General features: G+C 29.0%; 1 protein-coding gene across 1 annotated transcript; it reads right to left on the bottom strand.

Annotated features, from left to right (window-relative positions):
- Positions 1-1,611: 1,611 nt before the first annotated feature.
- VLXB (lipoxygenase L-5) lies at positions 1,612-6,719 on the bottom strand. Its single transcript, NM_001251274.3, has 9 exons — positions 6,358-6,719; positions 4,793-5,073; positions 4,473-4,710; positions 3,967-4,287; positions 3,764-3,849; positions 3,537-3,644; positions 3,093-3,397; positions 2,734-2,997; positions 1,612-2,570 (listed from the first exon to the last, which is right to left on the bottom strand). Exons 1-9 carry the CDS (start codon positions 6,557-6,559, stop codon positions 1,814-1,816), a joined length of 2,562 nt encoding a protein of 853 aa, NP_001238203.3. The 5' UTR covers positions 6,560-6,719; the 3' UTR covers positions 1,612-1,813.
- Between the last annotated feature and the right edge of the window lie 7,018 nt (positions 6,720-13,737).

Below are 13,737 nucleotides of genomic sequence, written 5' to 3'. Positions count from 1 at the left end.
ACAATGAGAGAGATGAAAAAAAGAATGGATACAAAAGAGAGAAGAGAGTAGGAGTTCTTAGGCTTTAGGTGGTAGTAAGAGTGCTCTGAAACTCGATGTGTCGTTTTCCCTTGGCCAGACTCGTTATTTATAGCTGCTGAAGTGGGCTTTGGGCCTTCGTAGACTCGCTTAGCGTGATTCTCCTCGCTTAGCGCATTTAGATCGTGCGCTTAGCGAGCTCCTCTCGCTTAGTGTACTCTGTTCTGTTGGATCGCGCGCTTAGCGCATGCTGTGCGCATAGCGGGTTCTGTTTTTGTTGCGCACGCTTAGCGTGTGTTACGCGCTAAGCGCGAGTTCTGACTCTTGTGTTTAACGCCTCGCTTAGCGCCTGTGTCTCCTGTCTTGCTTAACGCAAATTGCACGCTAAGCGAGATGTTGGATTGGACCATTTCTGATTTCTTCTTTGTTATTTTTCATTGTTTGCTTATAACACCTCCAGTTTTTATATTTGCAGCCAAAATTCAACGAAACATCAATTTTTTAATATTTAAGCACAAATAACTGTTAAATAATTATTTTTAAAATAATTTTACTTCATTTTCTATTATCAGAGTACAATTATTTAGTAGTTATCAGCGTCAAATTAACCATCACATGCACATTCATTATTCTTTGTTAATGATGAGATATATCTATATTTTTTGTTTGATTAAGAGGAGTCGCAATTAAGGATCAATCTGCCCCACATGGACTTCGTCTTCTGATAGAGGACTACCCTTATGCTGTTGATGGGCTAGCTAGAGATATGGGCTGCAATTAAGACATGGGTCCAAGAATATGCGTCAAATTAACCATCACAGGTGGTTTACTTTAATTACTATATAGTACGTACGTACCTTCCAATAAAAAAGACGCAAGGCTAGAGATCCAATAAATCTTGCATCTTATCTAATGTTTCAATCATCTTGTGTGTTTTAATATTGTAATTGAGCCCACAATTTGGTTGTGTGGTTTGCAAATAATAGGAGGAGTGAGCACTATTAGTTTGTGTTTAGCACTTGTCATGATATAGTTTAGAAATATACATCCCGCAGATTACGTAACACACAAAATTATGTTTTTAGTAAAGAAAAAATGTATTACACGGATATTTTGAATTATAAGTATATAAGAAATAAAAATTATTAGTATTAATAAAAAAAATTGTATTAATTCTTTGTAGTTCTCATTAGTTGTTGCATCTTGTTATATTTGTTTCTCCATTTTTTTCATCATCACTGTCTAATCTAATCTGCTTTGCAAATTACGTATAAGTCACAACTCAATTCACATGGCGCTGCAAAATTAACACACGGTAAAAATCTATCAATAAAAATATGAGCACACCAATAAAGAATATGACTAATGTATCCAATAAGTAAAGTCCTACAAGGCTCAGAGCTAAACTACCAACGACTAGAAAAAGTGACATATGTTGTGGTTATATAAATGTCCTACACTGCCCTGACTTGGCAGGAAAAATGATATCTTGAATACATGGACAAATCAATTTCAACAACTAACGCTTGCTGCAATTGAAATCGTGACTCAAATAAGATGATGTTTTCTTCTAGTTTGCACTTCACAGCAGCATTGTTAAAAAGTTCAAACCTGCATGATTGCATTTATTATTTTGGTTTCCATTACACAAACATGGTTTATTAATGACAAATACAAGTACATTCAGCCACTCCAAATACATAACTTAAACATACACAACTGATGAAGGAATCAGATTCCTTCTATTTCACATTTATTTAAAGCCAGGGACAGTACTTCAGCAACCATAGAGCCCTTAGATAGAGATACTGTTGGGAATTCCTCTGAAAGTCAATCCCTCCTCACTAGAAGGATAGAGCAAAGTGTAAGGCATTTTAGCCGGCCCATAGCGGTTTCTCAATGTCTCATTATTGTTCTTCTCTATAAGCTTCTTTTCAATCTCTTCAAGATTCTTTCCAAACCTCTTAAAGGCCTCTAATGGCCCGGCATCAGAAGTCCAGTAGTCACCGCCATCTCTCTGCCCAAGGTAGAACTCATCAGATGCGTGCCTTGATAAAATTTCTATAATTGTAAGGTCAATGAGGGTCTCTTTCTTGCCAGTAATAGTCTTCAAAAACTCCTTCTCAGGGTTCTTAGCTAACGCATCATATTCAGGAGACCCTTTCTCAGGCATGAATCTCCTGCTAATAGTTGGCCTATTCAGGATTAAACCTCCATATGGATACTGTCCAAAGTTAACAGCAGCATGAAGAGCTGAAGCAATCCATATGAGGGTAGCGGAAGCTTCAACCAACTCTTCACGAGTTTGCATCTTTTGCCACCATGGCTTATCCTTCAAATCCCCATGACCCACCTCTACAAGTTCTTTCCACCAAGCTTGGAGCTCGGGGTCTTTTTGAAGTTCCTCATCTGACTTGTAGTAGAATGAGACATATTCTTCCACCCAAGACTTGATAGCATCCCATATCTCTAGCCCATCAGAAGCATAAGGATAGTCCTCGATCAAAAGTCGAACTCCATGGGGAGCAGATGGATCCTTAACAGCAACTCCTCTGAATTAAAAGCACCCAAATAACATTGATTAGCACAAGAGTTATATCAAGCCTGAAGCCTTTTTTCTTCTTATGTCATTGATGACTTAAATAGATTTAGATTCTTTATTTTTTAAGCAATATATATTTCTAATTTGTTAATAAACTTTACAAGATTACTTACCTCTTGACAAGATCATTAGGCAATGCTTGATCGGTGAAAACCCAATCCTTGTAAATAACAGCAGACATTTCCAAAGAGTACCTACCCCACAAGAATGTTTTCTCTATAATACCGTCGGCATTGACCAAGGATTTGCGGGCAAGTGAATTAATGTTCATGGTGTCACGATAGTGAGGAAACAGAAGTTTGTAAATAGGGTGAACCACGCTCAGATGCCTGTTTGTCGCTATGACGAATGGCTCCACAACCGCATGAGTGTTTAGCCTGCCATCCATCCATGTTAATACGTTAATCATTTATTCATAAATACATTATCAAATTTAGTTGCTGGATCTCATTGCCAAATGACAATATCATACCAATGGCTAATGATTTGATGGTAGCAAGCATCATTCACAACAACGTAAGCCTTTGCCAGTAACCAAATGTAAGCTTCAACTCCTTCACTCGAAGGCACGTAGACTTCACTAACAGGACCATATGCTTCACCCTGAGGATGTGGCTTACTTAACTCAATGGCCAATGGCGTCAAAGTTCCATCATTTTTCAAGAAAAATATGGTTCTTGTAGCATAAGTCTTTGTGGTATTTGCATTTATTTTCCTCAAATATGGAATGAGATAGTCATGGTGATCTAAGATGAACAACTTCTTGTTTTGGATAGCCTGTTCAACCAAGTATAATTAATTAATTGATATTCATTGGAATCACATTAAAGAAAAAAAAAACAAATAGTTACAAAGCAATAGCAGAAACATTACAGGGAAACAATTTTAATGTGAAACTAAATACTCATATCGTTACCTGCTCAACAGTGAGACCACCTAAGTTAGGCTCCAAATGCTCTTTTGTTATTATACAGGTATGATCACCATAGGCTTGAGTATCTAGCTTGCTACTTAGTGGGAACTCCTGGAATAAATTTATCACGCAATGAATGAGTATAGCAATCCCAAATTTGACAAGCAAAGTGCGACCAAGCTTTTGGTTGCTTGTAGTTTGTTACCAATGAACTTTTATATTAAGCTTACCTCAATAATCTTGATGACATTTGGATTCAAACCAGCAATTGTTTCTCTTGCAAATTCTTCATCAGTCATCCATGCAGACTTGTCGACTGCAGCAAATAAGAAAAGTTCGAAAATCCAACCACGTGATTGAATGTTGAGTAAAAAACAGGAGTACAATGCTAATAGATGTTAACTTTTCTAAATAATCAAAATACGTAGCATACCCTGCATCACTTTAGGTGGTGGATACTTGAGGAACTGTTCGCCATCAGTTCGAAAAAGTTCCTTAATTATTGGTATAGGAGTGATCTTGCTAAGAAAGTTTGTAGGCAATGTAACTCCACCTTCATAGAGTTTGCGCACTTCAGCAAAATTATCGAACTCAAGGCTCAAAAGATTTCCATCGAATGCATCAGTCAACACAGGCAAGACATCTTGGGCCACAGATTTGATTCCATAAGCTAGAAAATCTGATGACTTCAAGTGACCAAATGCTTCATCTCTCGGAAGGTAAACAAAATCACTGGGCTTCTCACTGTTGGGATCTGTTAAGATAAAGACGACAACTCAAAGACCTTATACTTAGTACTTTTCTAACTTCTAAGGAACACAACACACTTTACTAATTCAGTTATGCTAAAACAAAAAAACATCAAAAGTATACATTTCATCAGAAAAGATGCCTAAAAACAAACATTAAAAAGTAATAAATTAGTGACTAGTGAGAAACCTTTTCTAGTTTTTCCTCTTCCGGTTCTTCCTCTGCGAGGGTAAGGTAAGGCAGAACCTCCAAGAACGGGGCGTGCATACTTTTCACCCTTATCTGGATCGCCCAAGTCATTGTAGACATCATAATCATAGATCCTATCCCATTCCTTGCGCTCACCAGTTCCATCCCCTCTTACATTCTTCAATTCTTCTTCTCTGTACTTGACAAGTGGAGCCGGTGTCTCGCTTGGAAGATATGTCTGCATTACATAATTAATAACTTCAATTTTTGATACAAGTGGTGTCTTATTTGGTTCTCATGGTAGGCACTAAGTAGCTTACATTGTTGGCAAAGAAAATGCGATCAGTCTTGTAGTGTTTTGAATTGTAAACCCAGGAGTTACATATGAAGTGAATGGTTCCATGGTTTGGAATGTCTTCGAGAATTAAAGACTTGAGGTAGAACTCGTTTTGCATGAAGTTCTTAATATAAAATGCACCGGGAATTCCGAAGTCACTGTCCCAATCAAATTGAGCATCGTATGCTTCTTCCTTAGCTCCTATGGTTGGTAATGTTATCTTTCCTCTCAAATTTGTAGCCTTTCCAACTTTTCCTTTCCCACCTATCAAATTTCACACAAAATTGAATCAAATCTCAAACGAAATTTACCTTTATTTTTTTGGAATAACAAACAAACGAAACTTACCCTAGGGTGTTCATAAACCATCAAGGCAATAAAAGTCCAAAACAAAATTGAATAAACTGAAACTCAAACAAATATTTGTATTGGATTGAATCATATTTCGAATACCATTTTAAAAACTGATGACCGATCAATTCAATCAAAACAAAACTTATATATACAATTTTTTATCATTAAATTATATACAATTTTTTATCATTAAATTATATATATCATTCATGCTTATATTTATATTTCTTATTTTTTTATATAAAATTATCACATATTTTTACTTATTTATAAAAATATAATTAATTAATTAAATTTTTAGTTATTATTTGAATAAAGATACATAAATTTAAAGAAAATGCTAACCAACAAAAGACACTGGTTAAAGAATGAAAAATAAAATATTTTTATTGAAAAATGTAGCCGTATATTATGTCAATAAAAATTTCCTAATTATTAATTCATTTAGCAAAGGTTATCAAGACCCTAAATATAATTTTAATGATATATAATTTAGTTTTAATGATATATAATTTTATATTTATAGTACTATTGAGATATTTAATATTTTAAATTATTTCTTCTTATGTTTATTGTATATCTTATAATTTATTTAACACTTTAAGGAAAAACAAAATGAAGATTGAAATAAAAAATTGATCCAATTCAGTCTAATTTAAATTAGATTGATATTTTACATACTTTTTACTTGGGCACATATTTTTTTTTTATGAGAAACAATATGATTTAAAACGAATTGTTAATATTATAAGCTGTATATAAAGTTTTCTTCTCAAACATTTAAGGTAACTGAAATATATTCAAGAGTCTAACTGATCTTCAAACTAATTATTAAACTGAAATATTTCCATGACCATTGATCTGTGGGCTTGGCGATTTAATTCAAACATTAATTTTAACACCAGTTTTGCTTTCGTTAATATATGACTAATTTTCTTCTGTCAAAAAAACCTATGTACAGTATCTTAGATGCTGTTTTTGCTATTTTTCAATCAAAACTAAAATTTCATTTAAGTAATCAGTGAAGTCCTTTTATGAAAAATGAAGATAAAACTTTAATTCTGATTGAAAAACAGTATAAAAGTTTTATCCCGCCATGTGTGCTTGACTTTAGAAAAAGAAATAGAAGTGAAGAAGAGAAGATGGAGATAGTATGCATGAGTAGGTGGAGAAAGAAGTGAAGTGAATAATTACCATCAGCCTTGGTAGCACTAATAAGTTGGATGGAGATGGAGGAGGCTAAAAAAGTAACTGTATCGAGTGCACTGCCTAAGAAGTCTAAGCCGGTGCCGACGATCCCGTCAACACTGGTGATGCTGTTGATATCCAACACATTCTTCTGCATAACCACCATAGTCCCCTTTATCTTTTGACCCTTGTGCCCGAATGGAAACATCTTTGCTACTTCTTAACTTTCAACCACACACTACTCTCAGATTCTGAGTAACACAAACATCACATGCCCCCTATTTATAGATAACAAAATCCAACTATCAAATATTCTATTTTCCAACGGATCACTTTTCTTCTTTTTTTTTGCTTATGTGCTTAGCTAGGGTTTAATTTTCCAACTTGCATGCATTATGTAATCCCCCGGTGGTTAAAAAATAAAAATGCTTATTAATTTTTATTCTCTTCAGCATTAAAACAACCCTTAAGCCTTCGCGGTCCTAGTTAGGGGTACCAAACAAGGAGGAAGAAACAAATTCAACAATATTAATATTCTCGAGTGGAGTATTATTACTCATCTTTTGATAATTTTAAAATATTTTCTTCAAGTGAAACGTCACCCAAACTCATATCTCGTGTAATTTTCACGTGAACATTAATATTATTCAAATGTCAATTTTTCTTTTCATCAAAATTTACTTCGTATAACAATCCGAAGGCCTTCTAATTTCAAAGATTTTTAGGAGAATCGGGGAATACCCACAAGTTTTTTATTAATCGCAAGTAGTTTTATAAACGGATACCTAACAAATAATAACACACGTATAGATGAATTTTTTATTAAAAAAAGCGGATAATTACCGTTTCGACTAGTTGTGATCCTTATTCATTAATTAAGTAATTATGCTAAACATGACTTTTACATTTTTTTTTTCACTAAAAATGACAAGAGAAAAACAAATGTCAATCTCGGGTTGAGTCTTTGACTAGGCGACACCCGCAAGTTTATTGCATATTTAAAATAAAATTTGCAAATTTTATTATACAAACTGAATTTATAAAAGTACTTTTAAGTCTTATATTTCCAAAATTATGTTTTCAGGCAAAATTTTACTTTTAGATATACTTTTAATTTAAAAGACAATCAAATATGACCTTAAATTATTAATTTTATTCTCGAATATATTTTTGAAATACTTTTACCGGAAATTAGACATACCCTTGTGCGTGGTTGCATGGCTATGTTGATAAGGGAAGGAGGCAAAAAATAAGATAAGAACGACCATATGCCATATGGCATGCATCATATATGGTAGACATTTGGCCTGGGAAGAAGACAGTAGGTAGTTTTGAGGAGCTAACGAAATTTTATCAGGTATGAAAAGGATTTGATTTATAATTCTTTTATCCCTTTTAATTTATGATGTATAATTTTTATTTTCTTATTTTTTATGATTTTTTAGTCCTCGGATATTTTAAAAATAACGGTTTTAATTTTATCTTCAATTTTTCATACACTGATCATTTAAGTTAATAATTGACCAATAATGTGTCAGTATTGTAAAGAGATAGAATTTTTTTTTTAAGATAAGATAGAAATTAATATTTATCAACTAAAAATAATTTATATGTAAAATTAAGAATTATATCAAAATTGTAAAAAAAAATTGAAGACTAAAATTACAATTTAATCTTATTATTTTTCATTCATTATGTTACATTTGAATAATATAACTAACAAATTAATTGAAAAAATATTTTAAAAATAATTTACAGAATTAAAAGTTTTTAATAAAATAATTAGTGGATTTCAAAACCAAAAAAAAATAATCAGTGATTGATTTGGTTAGTAAATTGTATAAATCAAAACAAAGAGACACACACATTCATTTTGTGGACACAATTTTTTATTTTTATTTTACTTTGAACTCTTACATTTTTTTAAGATTATATATTTTATTAAAAGAAAAAATTTGTTTTTAATATTTGTAAATAAGATAATATTCACTTTGCTGTCTATTTTTATACTTGCGAGATTAAAGGAAAAAAAATTTCTTAAGAACTAAAAGTGAAAAAAATTATATTTATGAAATTAAAAATATATTTAAATCTTATTACATAGTTAAAAATTAATCAAACCACAATTGAACATTTCTGTTATATCCACGTAGAGAAACTTTTTTTGTTTATAACCAAACTGTTTGAGCAAAAATATTTATTATATATATATATATATATATATATATATATATATATCAATATTATTTAGTGATATTTTTATTATTTTACTACTTATGTTTTAAAAGATATTTTGTTTAAGATTTGATTAGAACTCAAGTGATTATTAAATTTTATTTTGTGCTATTTTTTTTAATTATTAAATGAAAAGTAATTTTAAAATCATAAGAAAACAAATTAAAATATAAATAGCTAGTTCCAACTAAATTAAAAGAAAAAAAATTAATTTGATTTGAATTAATATTACATAGTAGTACTATCTTTACATTAGATTCAAGCCTTAATTATGAATTGAATCCCCCAATTATTTTAAATGATTTAATTCCTTAATTTTTAAAATATTCAATTTAATCATAAAGTTCTTGAATTCATTTGATCTCAAATTTAAAATGTTCAGATTCTCAAATTTTTAGAAATGAACCAATTTACTCCTCAATTTCTTAAAAATTTAAGAATTAAAATAATTTATTTTAAGAATTTGAAAATCAAATTAATTTTTTTAAAAAAAATAAAGATCAAATTAATTTATTTTTAAGAACATAAGAATTAAATTAAATTTTTTAAAAGTATAGAGAAAAACTAAATTATTTAAAATAAAATGATGATAAAATGAATAATTAAGCCTTGATTAAACTTAAGTAACTTTTTTAGTTTTTGATGCCATTATGGAACCGAGGCTGAAACGTGGGCTTTAGCACTTTGTCTTTTCCGGCACATAATGTGAGCATGGACCCACCTCAACAAAGGCCCAGGACAGGGTTTGGGTATCGCGTCACATTAATTTTACGTGGCTCACCGTCACTGAATGCCTGTACCTGCAAAAGTATATTATTATTGATTGGGGGCTCACAAAAAATAAGGCTTGGCTTGATAGATGAATATAATATTTGAGTGTACGGTAAAATAAATAAAATAAAAATAAGTTTGGAAATAGTATATTTTTTTATTTTTTTTCAATCAAATAACTTAATTTATCATTTTATTTTTCAAATTTTTCATTTTTTTCATTTCTATTTTCATTATTCTTCTCTTTCATACCAAATACACCATAAGAGAAGAGGATATAAAATTATCTACTCTACTTTAAACACTGTCCTTCTTTGACTATTGGATTCTCATGGAGTTGGAAGAGCTGTGCACTATAATAATTTTACTTGTTTTAATAAAATAATTAGTATTTATAACGAGGTTTCATTTATTATTATTATTATTATTCTAAATATCTGATCACATGGTGTTCACATTTTATTTTAAAAACTATTTTTATGCTTTCTAAACAACAACTGGTAGTTTATTTCAGAAAATAAGGTGAAACCATTCTGCAGGTCAAGATAAATAAAAATAGAGAATAAGATTATATTTGGATTAGAATTTGAAAATGTTTTTGTGAATTTCAATGCATCAAATAAACAAAGAAAAATGTATTACTTTTTAAAGTAAAAATACTTTTAATTTCTCCTAACTTTAATTTAGACATCTACTAAAAAACCATTATATCCTCCTATAATTGTCGTGTAAAAAATGTCTAAATTAAAATAATTATTATTTTAATTTTTTAATATAACATTAATTATTCTTTTTATTTATATTTTTTGTATATTAATAATAAACTATAGTATTTAGAAATAAAATAATGTTGATATAAAATTGTTATTTTTTTCATCTATTTATTATTTTTTCTTGATGTACAAAAGTTATTTTAGAATGGAGAGAGTAGATTCTTTTGTTGGTGGGTGTGGTACACAATTTATCTATTTCTTTTTAAATTGAGAAACATATATTAAATAGTGTACTAAAATATTTCTATTATATTTTTTTTAAAGGATTTCTATTATCTTATATTATAATGGGCAGCAATAAACTGGACATGAACAATCTTGTAGATCAGCCAATTATTGTTATTGGGATAGTTGTTGTTAGTAAGAGCCGTAGAAAAAAGAGGTACCTACGACACTTGAGTAAATATAAAAAAAAAAAACATATATTATATTGTAATAATATTGTTTACACATAAAAAATACACGTGGTCTTTAAAGTTGGAAACTTGAATTTGAAAAACAATAAAGTTTATTTTTTATAAAATTAGAACCAACTTTTTGAAGGAGTACTTTGATATATATATATATATATTCTACACTTATAAAGAATTCACTTAAAAGCTTCAACTAAGCAAACAAATTAAAGGTGAATACAAACTCATCCTTTAATAATCTTATTTCTTCTGCCCATCATTGACGCCACGCAATAGTGAGAAATGGGTGGCCATATGTCCCAATCCTAACCTATATTCTCGCTCACAAGTCTACGTCCAAGGATCATTTAGTTTCGCGTGCATGAAAATCATGGCTACTACATATTATCCAATTTTAAGTAGATACCAGTCTTACAGTTGTAGTTGGAGTTATTTTTTTATAAAAAAAATCCAAATTCGAATCTAAGACATTAAATTGAAATAGTTCATGTCAATTGATTAGATTTATCATGAGAGTCACGTAAAAGCAAAAAATGAAAACCAATGAGTAACTGGCACAGTCGTCCGTCCATACGATATTACGAGGCGTGATTTCTTTGGACATGAAAAGAATTAACTAATGACCATACAGCTACCCTATCCATACATTAATAATTCAGAATCTTTATACGTTAATGAATGAGTGAGTCCAAGCTATGAAGGTAGGAAGAATAAAAATCATAGTGAATATTGAATTGGTTTGATTGGTCAGCAACTAATAATAATAAACTTAAAGCGTGTCGGGTTATGAATGGGCGCCATTTTCTGTTCCGAAAAGGACCCATCATGTCACATTATATTATTTTCATATTGCTGCCCAGACTCGTGAGATTCGTGTCTCTTGCACTGCGTCTACCAAGCATATTTATATTATTAAATTCTACCTCGTGCTGCACGTTCCCTCCTTTATTTATTATTTTATTTTATAGAAACAAACACGTTATTATATTATATTCAATTATCCAGATAATCACAACTATATTCTCTAACACATCTTTTTTAAATATATTTTTTCTAGTTTGTTAAAAATTATACAATTTAAATTTTCAATTTTTTAACAAATTAGAGAGAATATGATAATAATAAAATATTAAAAAGTGTGTTGTTAATATTTCTATCAATTATATAAATCAGAAGCAGTTGGCTTGCACAAACAAATTCTTATATAATTTTTGTACCAGAAATATTATATTCTAAGAATCCATAAACTACTTATGCATTCGATCATATATACAGGGTGAAATAGAATTTTCATCGCTATTTATATTTTAGGTTTTTGAGTAATAAAAATAAATGAAAAATAAAAAACGGATAATTTTAAAGAGACTAAAAATACTGACAAAAATTAATGAAAGATTAAGAATTGTTAAAAAAAATTGGAAAAGTAAAAATTAGAATCTAGAACTAAAATCCTAATTAACCATGTAATATATCTATTCTAAAAAATTAATTACTATAACATTATAGTTATGCGAAATCAATATTTATTTATGCACAAATTAAAATACTGGTTATTATTAAAATTTGACCAATTCCAAAATATTTGGTTATGATACTGAAACATTTCATACCATTAAATTTTAATTTCACAATTTAAAATTTAATAATCAAAACCAAATTAATAATTAATCCACGCAATTCATTTATCAAATTTAATGATATCATCTTTTCAATTTATTTTTATGTGATACTTTTAAAAAGTTTGGTTTTTTTTATTTTGTTCTTATATAATAAAACATAATGCTTTGTCTTGACGAACAATATATACTATACTGCTTTTTTAAAACTTTATTAATTTAAAATAATTTCTTAACGATTAATTTGATTTGGTTGAATAGTTAAGTTTTATTGAATGTTAATGTAGAAAGATTGATTTTATAATGATAACACATCCTGTTTTCTCTTTTATTTTTAAAGACAATTATTTCATTATTATTTGATAATGATTTTTATATATTTTAAATTATATTTATAAATTTTACTTAATATTATATCGAAACTTGCTAGTATTTTTTTTCTTTCTTTCCAGAAACCAACTTATATGATATCATATGATAAAGAAAAGCACTAGTATGCCACCCTTGCAAGAGTGTGAAAACTTGCAAGTACTTCTTCACTTTATTCACTAACAATGCTTATATTATAAGATAGATCTAAATAAGTTGTAAAAAAATTCTTCTAATTTTTTTACCTTGAAAAAATCTTTTAATTTTACGCTGAATCACCTTTATTCGGGTTTGTATTCAAAATTAATGAGAAAATAAATAAAATTTATTATTATTAGTTTAAAAATTAAAAAAATTACGAATCCTACTTATTCGTTAACAAATATCTCTCATGATTTTAGAACTTTCAACCAATTATATAAGAGAGAGATGTTGTTTAGTAGGAAAAAAGTGGTACGAAAAACATGTGACATTATGATTGGATAAGCAGGAAATGTGGTAAAAAAAATTGTTTCCAATTAAATATCACTCGAATTTGTCCTTATTCGTGTTTGCCATTTTCTACTATTTATCTTATTCTTTTTAAAGGACTATTTATCTTTTATGAAAGCAAAAAAAATGTATTACTTCACATTTGTCGTCCAGCCAGTAGTGTGTAAGGAAATTGTGAGAACCACTTTACTCACGCATGTCGTTGTGTAGTGTGTAAAGGGCTAAAGGCAAATATGAAAACAGGACAAAGCACATGTTCTTATGTTCATTCCGCAATTAAATATAAATAAAATTTATTAATTTATGTAAAAATTAAGAAAATTAGTTAATATTATTTAATTTTTTTTCTTTAAAGTACTCTTTCTAAACTTAATATTAAAGTTATGTTCAAAAAAGTATTTTAGTTTATTTTTAATTTTTTTATTAGTTGAAAGATTTATTTAAATCTTAATAAATAATTTTTTTTATTAGTTTCTAGTTTTTGTTTAAACCTACTTGAAGTATTTTTTTAGGTTAATTTCTAACTTTTATTTTTTTTATATTTTTTTATATTTTTATTCTTAGTATATTTATTTAATTTTCTGATTATTCTTTTTAAATAAATGATAATTTTATTGCTTATTTATAATTTAATAAGCTAATTTTTTTTATTTTGATCCACTTTGTAACTAACTTTGGCGAACCTAAGAAAAAAATATTAGAAATAAAATCTCGATT

Source organism: Glycine max, chromosome 15 (assembly GCF_000004515.6).
Source record: "Glycine max cultivar Williams 82 chromosome 15, Glycine_max_v4.0, whole genome shotgun sequence".
NCBI lineage: Eukaryota > Viridiplantae > Streptophyta > Magnoliopsida > Fabales > Fabaceae > Glycine > Glycine max.
Note: the sequence above shows the minus strand (reverse complement) of the source record. Positions and strands in the feature narration are given on the sequence as shown.